This window comes from Oncorhynchus mykiss, chromosome 23 (assembly GCF_013265735.2).
Source record: "Oncorhynchus mykiss isolate Arlee chromosome 23, USDA_OmykA_1.1, whole genome shotgun sequence".
In the NCBI taxonomy this organism is placed as follows: domain Eukaryota; kingdom Metazoa; phylum Chordata; class Actinopteri; order Salmoniformes; family Salmonidae; genus Oncorhynchus; species Oncorhynchus mykiss.
In genome coordinates this window covers 13,749,659-13,762,268 of record NC_048587.1, presented here as the reverse complement: position 1 = coordinate 13,762,268, position 12,610 = coordinate 13,749,659, and the positions used below count along the sequence as shown (strand labels likewise).

The following is a 12,610-nucleotide window of genomic DNA, read 5'->3' as shown; positions in this document are numbered from 1 at the left end:
TGCTTTGCTTTATCTTGGCCAGGTCACAGTTGTAAATGAGAACTTGTTCTCGGCTGGCCTACCTGGTTAAATAAAGGTGAAATAAAATAAATAAAACCAGGGCTTTATGTCTCCTTGTGATCCGCCACCCCTGTGGGCCCCACACACACACCTGAGAGGGCGCTGACAGCCAGGTAACCAGAGTAGCAGAGCTCGTCTGTCATATGACCCGCGCTGCCCCCTCTGGACATTGCAACCCCCCTGCCCCACGCAAACACTCACACTCAAGTTCCCTTTAAACTCACTTAGCATTAGAGCAACAAAACCACCTGATCTCATGGTTCTATTAGTAAATTACTCAATGGAGGCTTTGTTGGCACTGACATGCAGAGGGGTACATGTATTGTCCTAGGGCAGGTTATAGTGAACCGTTTTAAGGATATACTGTTTATTCCCTGGCTACTACAGTATTAGAGAACTACACAGAGTACAAAACATTAAGAACATCAATTTATTGGGCCATGGACTCTACAAAGTAGACTTAGTTGTGTCAAGTTGGCTGGATGTCCTTTGGGTGGTGGATCATTCTTTATACACATGGGAAACTGTTGAGCGTGTAAAAACACAGAGGGGTTGCAGTTCTTGACACATTCAAACCGGTGCGCCTAGAACCTACTACCAAAGGCACTTCAAATGTTTTGCCTTGCCCATTTACCCTCTGAATGGCACACATACAATCCATGTCTCAAGGCTTACAAATCCTTCGTTAACCTGTCTCCTCCCTTTTCATCTACACTGATTTGAGGTGGATTTAACAAGTGACGCCAATAAGGGATCATAGCTTTCACCTGGTCCGTCTGTCATGGAAAGAGCAGCTGTTCCTAATGTTTTGTACAATCAGTGTATCTTGTGTAGCAAATAGAAAAACCAGACAGAGCAGCAAGATAAATGATTTGACGCATGAGCCGAGTGTTGGTGACCCCTCTTTGGCACTCTGCTTTACCCTTAGTTATTTTTGTCCTGTCTGCAGGGTGGGATTGCGTTTGTGGCTGTCAAGGGAGCGTTCAAGGTGTACTTCAAACAGCAGCAGTACCAGAGGCAAGCCCACCGCAAGATCCTCAACTTTACCGAGGCAGAGGAGGCCTGAGAAGGGGCATGGACAGACAGACATATTGATACACAGGGGGAGTGGACGGAGCATGACGGTGAACTCTGAGCAGGAACATTGTCGGACAGACAGATTGACGGACTTAGGGATCATTGGCGCCCCCCAAACTCTTACACCTCTCTAAGTAGCCTCGCCTCACCTCGTTCTGTTTCTGCTCTTTAGGGAGTCATCGTCGTATGCGGCTGACATTCGTGCTGTATGATTATCACCATGTTCTATTTTGTTTTTAAAACATTCAAAGGAGAAGAGACGAGACAAGAACACTGATACAGACATGCGTGCGTGCAAACACACACACACACACACACACACACACACACACACACACACACACACACACACACACACACACACACACAGAGAGAGAGTGCTCATGTATATTCCACACAGGAGCTCTTTTTTTTTGTTGTGGAATGTGACTTGTAACTGCTATTTTGCTGTAGCAATATTTGTTTGTTTTAATCAAGTAACCAGTGCTGGTTGTACTTTAAAAAGATACATCTGGGGCACATGTAATTATTAGACAGGAAAGTTTTATAAATAATTGTCTTACTGTTAATTTTGCAGTTTTGAAATTTGCCAATGAGGAATATTGTTTCCCTGTATTGAATGCGTTTTAAGAGAAATTAGATTTTTTTATCACTAAAGGATGATTATTTGAATGGGAAATAACTTTTTACCTGCTCCTGTTGCCACGTTTCCATTGGTAAATATCCAATATACATACTCTCAATTATTTAGAAGCACAGTACAAACATAAGTGTGATTGTCTGTACATACATTCATTGCACAATATGTATCAGCTAAAACATTCAAGGGTATTTTTTTGTTGTCAAATGCCTAGAAGTGTTGTCATTAGTTCTGTTTGTAGTTGATTTTGTGTAATTGTCTTCTACTCATGAGATGACAGAGAATGTGATGTGCAAGCCTGCAATGTGGAGGTGGGTGGATGATATAGACCTGACACGTGCCGCATTACCTTCTAAATGAGAGCATAAAATTACATGTCCACTGAATAAAGGTGAGATTTGTGTCTCTTCTTTTAACCCAAATCGCATATTCCGCCACATATTTCCTTGCTGACGCCACCACTTGCTTTGTTTTTTAGTGTGTGTATATATATATTATATATATTATATATATGCTCAAGGCAGTCACGTAATAACCCATTCTGTAACTACTCTTTCTTCTAAAAGTGCGGTATAACCAGTATACTGTACATTACGTGTGTGAAAAAGGCCATAAACCAATCATTTGAATATTTAATATTATTGTGCACATCTCTTTTAGCTGTGCCTGGTAGACAGACATGCTCCAATAATCTGCTGTGGTCAACTCAGCTTTTACATTAACTCTAAAGAAAATATATTATGCCAAAAGTGACATTGAAGTTATTAATTGTATTGTACAGACATTGTTTCTCAATTTATAGTTTCGTGGTGGATTGTGAATAAATGTATTTTTTCAAACCTTGAAGTGGATGTGTTCATGCTAAAATCCGGGGGCCTCGTTTATAGAACGGATTTAAGATAAATTTTGATCTTACACATGGTTTTCTGCATAAATCAGATTTAAGTTATTTAGAAAACTGTACTTTGATGTGGAAATGGTCTTCTCTACTTAAAGTCTAGACTTGACATAGGTAATTTACCTGCTGGTTATGTAGGGGTGTTGCTGTTTGGGACCCATAAGCATCCAAGCCTGTGGTGAACATTGCACTAGCTTTATGAACAATTTGTTAGGAATGATCAATTAAAAGTGAGGAATTAATTGCCAGATGCAAGGTGTTTTGAATTAAAAACGGGATGCGATGTTCTATAAATAGTGTCAAATTAGAAAAAAAAGTAAACATGCCTGTTCTTGCGTTATTGGAAAACATTGAAAACCATGCTTTAGAAGGGAGAGTTTTCAGAGACCGGAATTACTTTTTTGCGCATGATGATCCATGGCTTATAAATCGTTATCGTCTCCCAATAAATGTTCTGTTAGATTTGTGCGCAGATTTAGCCCCTAATCTGGAAAGGAAGATACTCTGTCATCATGCTATACCCGTATCTGTCCACTCTGCGATTCCTCGCTACTGGGACATTCCAGGAGGAAATGAGTGACAGTTCGTGGATATCACAGCCATCATTCAGCCGCATCCTGCCACAAGTGATCTCATCTTCCAAAAAGTTTGCTTTTCTCTTTTAGTCCATTCCTGACTAAACCCTCATTTGTGCTAGCATTCTATAAGGGGAAATCACTGATTGTAAATGAATTTGAGATTTATAGATCTTACAACCTACTAAAGAAAGTTTTTTATGCTCAGTATCTTTTATGAATCAAACGTAAGCACACCGTCGGAAGTTATCTTACGACTAAGTTCAAGTATAAATATAACATTTTTATATATATTGTAGGACTGATTCAATCCAAATTTCAGAAACATGAACAAGGGGCTAATATGGCTCAAAAACAGCTTGAATTAATCACTATTTCATAGTATATGGGTGAAAGATGAGTCTATACTACTTTAGCATAGTGTGTTCTTCTGAGGCAGTCATATTTGGGATACATATCCTGCATTGACTGGTGTCTATCTTTTAACTATTTGTTCCAGTATAGTCATTTATTAATCACACAGGAGGAAATAAAAACTAAACGTTTCAGCATTACTGAGCCATGAACATGTCTGCACCAACCAATCAGCCAATTGACAGCAGTTTCAAATCAAATTTTATGTCACAGGTAACCGCTTACCTACAACTGAGTCTCCCAGAAACTCCTTCCATTAGGACAGTTTCAAATGATCAGGCTGGTATTCATTAGGGCACACCATTTGAAAACAAGCATTTCTTATCTGACAAGTTCAGGTAGTCCCTTCTGGTTTCAGTAATTTCAGTCAAATGAATAGTACCCAGTTTCTCAAAGTGAACCCACATCTAGTTATTCCCTTATTCGAGTCTGTACTGATAACTTATCATCATCCCTCCTTTAAAACAATGCAGCATTAAGTTAACATGAGAACGTATGGGAGAGCACATAAACCTGATATTTGCTGTATTATATTGGTTGGCGCCAGCTTGACTTAGAGAAGCTTGTTAACACCTGAGTCCAGGCTATGCTTTACACAGACATGGCAATGACATGACTCAAATCCACACAGAAAACAGCCAGTTACGCTTTTCAATATCAATGTGTCCGTTTTTAGGCTGGATGAGAGCAAGGACCCGAGAACGCAGTGCAGTGTGTGTCCCCTCTACATAACAGTACCGAGACCATTTATGTTTAAATCCACACTGCTCTCCAATTCAGAAGAGTTTATTGCTTAGTGAGAAGTGCATATTGAGAAACAGGCCTAACTACAACTTCACCCTCCATACATGGGCCTCTTTTGAACCCCTACAGCCAAAACATGATTATTTAAAAACCGGTTTTCTGAGAAAATACTAGACTGAAAATCAGTTTACCCCACCAGACATTCTAAAACAGTCCTATTTAACATTTTTCTGAAGGACAGCATCCCCACTGAGCACAGATGTTGGTTCAATGTAATTTTCATTGAAATGACATGGAAACAAAGCTGATCCAACCAGTGTGCCCAGTGGGTCTTTAAGCGTGCCGCCACAATCATGTTCCAAGTCTGACCCACAGAGACAAAGTGCAGTTGGCTGACTGTCAAACTCCACACACACACTGCTGTGCTGTGCATCCAGCTGAATGCACCAGCTATAGAGTTAAATCTCTATTGCTCCAGCTTTGTAAAACTTTCACTGCCAGAGAATGACCAATCGCCACCCCCCTTTCAAAGTCACAAGCTAAGTCTCAAAATGGAGAAAGATGGGGGGGGGCTATGCAAGAAATCAGTAGTCAAACACTTGATTAAAATAACAATGTTAATAATATAAGCTATAAAACAAATTTGACCCGAAACAATTAAATACAGACATTTAAAATGTTTATTTTTCTTCAATCTCAAATAAAAGCAGAAAGCAAAAGATTGAGGTACCCTGAGATGATGCTCAGATAATACAACCCTGTGGAAAACACTAGTTAAAAAAAAGCTTCATGAACACGCCTTTCCACCAAATAAGCAGTTTTAAAACAACTCCTCAAAAGGGCCCCGACATTTTACTAGTTTAAATAAAAAAGAAGTCAGATCTCAAAAGGTGTACATTATGGATTAAAACAGAAACATTTCCATAAGGCTGATATCATTGTTTTTGCCATAAAACAGAAATTGTCTAAAATTGTGTGTTGCACAGTCATTATTTAAACACAAAGTGTCTTCGTGATAACAATTCGGCCAGTTGTCACCGTGCCGACGCATCGCACGAGTACATAAGAGAAATGTATGTGTCCAGCGTGTTTGAAATTAAATGTGCACCCTTGCAGAGCTAACCACCTACTTCAACAGCTTCACAACACCATAATCATTAACTAACTGTTTATTCTCACCACAGCAGCATGTCCTTGTGGCTAAGCTGAATAAAAACACTTCCATCATGAAGTATCAAGGGGTACTTGTACTGGTTTACAGGGTTCTGGCCTTGAGGTTCTTTAAGTCAGTTCTATTCCTCTACAAACATTCTATACAATGTCGGGAATGTGTGTTGGTGGGGTTTTCGATGAGACTAAAACAAAAATGAGTTTGTGTGTGACCTCTACTATCACACTGAGCTATGATGAGAACCACAGCTAAGTTGTATGAATCACACGCACTTCCAAGCACCTCTAGTGGCCTCTCCAGTTTACACACACGTCAGATGAGTGTGTTCCAGACTCCAGTTACCACAGGGGGCAGAGAGGGACAGAGCAGGGTCCCCCAGCAACCTCCCATGCTGCTTGGTCCTCACAGTTTGGCAGCCATGAAGTTGATGTGAGTGAATGGCTTGGCCAGGGGAAAGAGGGGCAGGCTCCTCTTGAACTCTGTCATGTCCTGCACCAACGTAGGCTGCAGAGAGAGAGATGGACAGGTCAGTATGTTACACACCAACACTGCTGTGCTAATGGAACACAAAGAAAGGTGAATACACATTACCTGTGGCAGGGATGGGGCAGGGGCCAGATTGACATCATTCTGGGCAGGGAACTCTCCCACGACGGGGCCTAAACAAAAAGACAGACAATTCAACATAACTGTTAAAAACAGTCAAAATCTAAATATTCACACTAACAAACCAATTTAAATGTATATCCTCCAACCCAAAAACTCGCCATCACTAGTACAATACTCACAGGAGTCCATCTCCCTAGACAGGACGTGCACAGACATCTTGTGCCTCTTTGGTGCGTCCACCGCCAACAGATCCTGCAAAGGACAGGATTTTGATAGACACAGAGAAAAGAGACAGACCATTTAATAGTAGCCTTTATTTAGTTCACTGTCCTAGAAAAATTAATTACAGTGTTTCCCCTATATTAATTCAGCAGCGGCACCCCACTGCTGCTAAATAGTTCCTGCCCCTCCCAAAAATATATATTTTTAAATAACTAATGGTTATTTATAACAAATATTTCTGCCGAGAAACACTAAGGGATAGTGCGATCTTTTGGCAAGTAAGCACTTTTCATACCCAGAGTCAGATGAACTCATGAATACCAATGTTATAGCTGTGTGTAGTTTGAAGTTGCTAATTGCTAACTAGCGTTAGCGCCATGAGGTCTATGGTAACAGCTAGCATGCTCATTGTGATAACTTCCTTCAAACGATACGCAGACATAAAAATGGTATCTATGAGAAAAAAGTAGAAAAAGGTTAATTTCCTAAATCTCACAATATCTCTTTAAGATCAGAATTTGTAGCATACAGAGTGAGCAGTGGCATGAATGAGAGCCACGAGCGATTGTGACTCATCTCCCTACAGTGCATCAGTTATATTTTTCAGTTACACACTCAGAACCCCCAATTAGAAATGTATTACACAATGAAAATATTCTGCATGGGGCCTGTGCTGCTTTTGCTGACGTAGAAATATGGGAAGTCTTTCATTGCCTCTGTATCCTTGGCACCCTTATCCTCTTGAAACACACAACACCCTGGCAGTGACGCAACCCCTCATTATGACTGTTATTATTCCGCGAACACAGCGCACCGTGTCAGTGTCACCGCCACAGCTTTGAATAGAACCAGTACGTAAGATCAAGGGAGACAATCAAGTTTTTTAGTACTATATCTCTTGACACATTGATGAAAATAATCATGGCCTCTAAACCTTCAAGCTGCATAATTGACCCTATTCCAACTAAACTACTGAAAGAGCTGCTTCCTGTGCTTGGCCCTCCTATGTCGAACATAATAAACGGCTCTCTATCCACCTGATGTGTACCAAACTCACTAAAAGTGGCAGTAATAAAGCCTCTCTTGAAAAAGCCAAACCTTGACCCAGAAAATATTTTTTTAAATAATAATAATAATAATAATAATAATAATAATAATAAAAAATATACATAAAAATACATTTAAAAAAAATAAAATTGGCCTATATCAAATCTCCCATTCCTTTATAAAAATGTTTAAAGCTGTTGCACAGCAACTCACTGCCTTCCTGAAGACAATGTATACGAAACGCTTCAGTCTGGTTTTAGACCCCGTCATAGCACTGAGACTGCACTTGTGAAGGTGGTAAATGACCTTTAAATGGCGTCTACCCGAGGCTCTGCATCTGTCCTCGTGCTCCTAGACCTTAGTGCTGTTTTTGATACCATCGATCACCACATTCTTTTGGAGAGATTGGAAACCCAAATTGGTCTACACGGACAAGTTCTGGCCTGGTTTAGATCTTATCTGTCGGAAAGATATCAGTTTCTCTGTGGATGGTTTGTCCTCTGACAAATCAACTGTAAATGTCAGTGTTCCTCAAGGCTCCGTTTTAGGACCACTATTGTTTTCACTACATATTTTACCTCTTGGTGATGTCATTCGGAAACATAATATTAACTTTCACTGCTATGCAGATGACACACAGCTGTACATTTCAATGAAACATGGTGAAGCCCCAAAATTGCCCTCGCTGGAAGCCTGTGTTTCAGACATAAGGAAGTGGATGGCTGCAAATGTTCTACTTTTAAACTCGGACAAAACAGAGATGTTTGTTCTAGGTCCCAAGAAACAAAGAGATCTTCCGTTGAATCTGACAATCTCGATGGTTGTACAGTCGTCTCAAATAAAACTGAAGGACCTCGGCGTTACTCTGGACCCTGACCTCTCTTTTGACGAACATATCAAGACTGTTTCAAGGACAGATTTTTCCATCTACGTAACATTGCAAAAATCTGAAACTTTGTCCAAAAATGATGCAGAAAAATGTATCCATACTTTTGTCACTTCAGGTTAGATTACAGCAATGCTCTACTTTCCGGCTAAAGCACTAAATAAACTTCAGTTAGTGCTAAACACGGCTGCCAGAATGTTGACTTTGAGCATATTAAATTTGAGCATATTACTCCAGTGCTAGCCTCTCCACACTGGCTTCCTGTTAAGGCTAGGGCTGATTTCAAGGTTTTACTGCTAACCTACAAAGCATTACATGGGCTTGCTCCTACCCATCTTTCCGAGTTGGTCCTGCCGTACATACCTAAACGTACACTACGGTCACAAGATACAGGCCTCCTTACTGTCCCTAGAATTTCTAAGCAAACAGCTGGAGGCAGGGCTTTCTCCTATCGAGCTCCATTTTTATGGAATGGTCTGCCTACCCATGTGAGACGCAGACTCGATCTCAACCTTTAAGTCTTTATTGAAGATTCATCTCTTCAGTAGGTCCTATGATTGAGTGTAGTCTGGTCCAGGAGTGTGAAGGTGAACGGAAAGGCACTGGAGCAACGAACCGCCCTTGCTGTCTCTGCCTGGCCGGTTCCCCTGTCTCCACTGGGATTCTCTGCCGCTAACCCTATTACAGGGGCTGCGTCACTGGCACTCTTCCATGCGGTCCCTAGGCGGGGTGCGTCACTGACGTGATCTTCCTGTCCGGGTTGGCGCCCCCCCCCCCCTTGGGTTGTGCCGTGGCGGAGATCTTTGTGGGCTATACTCGGCCTTGTCTCAGGATGGTAAGTTGGTGGTTGAAGATATCCCTCTAGTGGTGTGGGGGCTGTGCTTTGGCAAAGTGGGTGGGGTTATATCCTGCAAGTTTGTTTGGTTGGCACTCACTCACCTCACTCACTCAAAGCCAACTGACATTTACTCTTGAGGTGCTGACCTGTTGCACCCTCGACAACCACAATTTGTATTATTATTATTATTATTATTATTATTATTATTATTATTTGACCCTGCTGGTCATCTATGAACATTTTGGCCATGTTCTGTTATAATATCCACCCAGCACAGCCAGAAGAGGACTGGCCACCCCTCAGCCTGGTTCCTCTCTAGGTTCTGGCCTTTCTAGTGAGTTTTTCCTAGCCACCGTGCTTCTACACTTGCATTGCTTGCTGTTTGGGGTTTTAGGCTGGGTTTCTGTACAGCACTTTGACAACTGATGTAAGAAGGGCTTTACAAATACATTTGATTGATTGAAGAGTGGTGGAGGGGAATAAATAAAACAGGGTGCCATCTTTCAGTTGCACGCACATGTGCACACATACTTTTTACCATAGGACTCAATTGGTGTAAGAAAACAGCACGCAACTCATATGCATCTCCATGGCAACCGCTTGTGTGAGAAAGTATGACTTTACCTGAAATTTAAGTGGTATGCAATGCAAAGGGAGAGAGCGCTACTCACCCGGTAGAACTGCATGATGTTTTCTTTAGTCAACGTCTTCAGGTAGGACACCTCAATGTTATCTAGAAAACAGAAAACACTTAGGACTAACAGTGGATGATTTGAGATATCACTACAGATTAGACCTAAACAGGGGGGGGACTGTTTTGTATGCGTGCATGAACGTAGAACAGAACTAGAGGCAAAGTTCCTGCATATTCATCACCAGAAGAATAACATGTAATAAATAATAGTTTAACTCTTAAATAAGAATTCCTCTTACCTTCTTATATCTATATAAAAAGCTTCCGTAAGGTGCAACACAATAGCTCTACAGCATCACCAGCCACACTGATCTGGCTGTACAATGTTCCACTATTGACTAGGCTCCACTTCCTATCAATTTCTTGGTGTGCAGACTGTTGCGGCTCAGTCTCCGATCCCTCCAACAATGAAAACATGGTTATCATCACCCTCTACTTGGAACGCACAGGGGTTTACGGCAAATTTCCAGCAAATCAGCACTCAGGTGTGCTCGGGGTGCTGATTATTCTGGGGCCTAATCAATGCTAATTGGTGCAGCAGGTAGCTCTGAGGTGGCAACAACATTCAACTCGAAGATCCTCCAGAATGTCAATAGTCTGATAACTTCATCTCACTCAAAACACCTTTTCAGATAACAAGGCCTCCTAGCAGTGTCAGGAGGAATATCCATTTAGTTGACAGTAACTCAAACTCCCCACAGCTTTCACTTGGGAAAAAAACATCTTAGGCCTCCAGCTCAGGTAACGGTATGCAGTGTTGCTCAATGAGCGTCTACGCATGCTCACCTCTGTCGAAGTTGTACTGCTGGGAGATGATCTCCCCCCAGTACTTGGCGCACTCGGCGGCCAGCTTCTTGGGTTTGTCCAGGCGGCGGATGGCCAGGGCCTGGATGTGCTTCTGGAAGGCCTCATCGTTCATTTCCTCCACAGACTTCTCTGTGGCTTTTAAGAAAGCCTCGACCCGGCTCTCTAGGTAGTGGGGAGCCTTCTCCGACTGGATGATGAAGCGCAGGCCCTGGACCCCGTTAGCGCGCCGTGGACCGCTAAACACTATGTACCCTGAGGAGTGTGCAAAGTAAAAGTCAGGAAAAATGCACTGTGAATTCTGGAACATGTCTTTATAGGTGTTTAACTGCATGTACAGGTAAAGGAAACACGAGTATACGAGGGATACAAAGTATATTGAAAGTGGGTGCTTCCACACAGGTGTGGTTCCTGAGTTAATTTAGCAATTAACATCCAAGTTTCCCATTATTTTGGCTTCCATGGCTAGAAGAGATCTTAGTGACTCTGAAAGAGGGATCTCAAATGAGCAAAAGGGATTAAAAGGGTGTGTGTGTGTGTGTGTGTGTGTGTGTGTGTGTGTGTGTGAGAGAGAGAGAGTCACCAGTTCTCAATCCAATTGAACAATATTCTGGAGCAGCGCCTCAGCGCATTTTCTACCACCATTAATACATTTCTTGCGGAAGAACGGTGTTCCAGAACCGTGTAGAATCTATGCCAGGGCGCATTGAATATGTTGTGGTGGATCGTGGTGGCCCAATGCTCTATTAAGACACTTTGTTGTGCCTTGGTGTTTCCTTTATTTTGGCAGTTACCTATATGTACAGTGCATTCGGAAAGTATTCAGACCCTTTGACCTTTTGTTACATTACAGCCTTATTCTAAAATTGATTAAATTGATTTTTGCCTCATCAATCTACACAGAATACCGCATAATGACAAAGCAAAAACATGTTTAGACATTTTTGCAAATTTTTTATACAAAACTGAAATATCACATTTAGATTAGTATTCAGACCCTTCACTCAGTACTTTGTTAAAGAACTTTTGGCAGCAATTACAGTTTAGAGTATTCTTGGATATTACGCTACAAGCTTGGCACAACTGTATTTGGGGAATTTCTCCCATTCTTCTCTGCAGATCTTCTCAAGCTCTGTCAGGTTGGATGTGGAGCGTCGCTGCACAGCTATTTTCAGGTCTCGATCTGGTTCAAGTCTTGGCTCTGGCTGGGCCACTCAGAGACTTGTCCCGAAGCCACTTCTGATTTGTCTTGGCTGTGTGCTTAGGGTCGTTATCCTGTTGGAAGGTGAACCTTCGGCCCAGTCTGAGGTCCTGAACGCCCTGGTGCAGGTTTTCATCAAGGATCTCTGTACTTTGCTCTGTTCATCTTTCCCTCAATCCTGAAGTCTCAGAGTCCCTGCCACTGAAAAACATTCCCACAGAATGATGCTGCCACCACCACCACCATAGGGATGGTATTGGCCAGGTGATGAGATCGACGCTTGGCTTTCAGGCCAAAGAGTTCAATCTTGGTTTCACCAGACCAGAGAATCTTGTTTCTCATCATCGGAGAGTCCTTTTGGCAAACTTCAAGCGGGCTGTCATGTGCCTTTTACTGAGGAGAGGCTTCCTTCTGGCCACTCTACCATAAAGGCCTGATTGGTGGAGTGCTGCAGAGACAGTTGTCCTGGAAGGTTCTCCCATCTCCGCAAAGGAACTCTGGAGCTCTGTCAGAGTGACCATCAGGTTCTTGTCACCTCCCTGACCAAGAACCTTCTCCCCCGATTGCCCAGTTTGGCAGGCCGGCCAGCTCTCGGAAGAGTCTTGGTGACGCCAAACGTCTTCCATTTAAGAATGGAGGCCACTGTGTTCTTGGGAACCTTCAATGCGGCAGCCATTTTTTGGTACCCTTCGCCAGATCTGTGCCTCGACACAATCCTGTCTCGGAGCGC

General features: G+C 42.3%; 2 protein-coding genes across 6 annotated transcripts in view; one reads left to right on the top strand and one right to left on the bottom strand.

Annotated features, from left to right (window-relative positions):
- The window catches only part of LOC110502305 (E3 ubiquitin-protein ligase MARCHF5), a 64,539-nt gene extending 61,923 nt beyond the window's left edge, over positions 1-2,616 (top strand). For both annotated transcript variants that reach the window (XM_021580240.2, XM_021580241.2), the window contains exon 6: positions 1,010-2,616. In XM_021580240.2, coding sequence (XP_021435915.1) covers positions 1,010-1,126 — 117 coding nt within the window. In that variant the 3' untranslated portion in view covers positions 1,127-2,616. The remainder of the gene's footprint in view (positions 1-1,009) is intronic.
- Positions 2,617-5,070: 2,454 nt separating this feature from the next.
- Positions 5,071-12,610, bottom strand: part of LOC110502301 (insulin-degrading enzyme) — a 47,112-nt gene continuing 39,572 nt past the window's right edge. For all 4 annotated transcript variants that reach the window (XM_036959922.1, XM_021580229.2, XM_021580230.2 and 1 more), the window contains 5 exons: positions 10,662-10,934; positions 9,853-9,914; positions 6,368-6,440; positions 6,171-6,238; positions 5,071-6,083 (listed from right to left, as the gene is read on the bottom strand). In XM_036959922.1, coding sequence (XP_036815817.1) covers positions 5,982-6,083; positions 6,171-6,238; positions 6,368-6,440; positions 9,853-9,914; positions 10,662-10,934 — 578 coding nt within the window. In that variant the 3' untranslated portion in view covers positions 5,071-5,981. The remainder of the gene's footprint in view (positions 6,084-6,170; positions 6,239-6,367; positions 6,441-9,852; positions 9,915-10,661; positions 10,935-12,610) is intronic.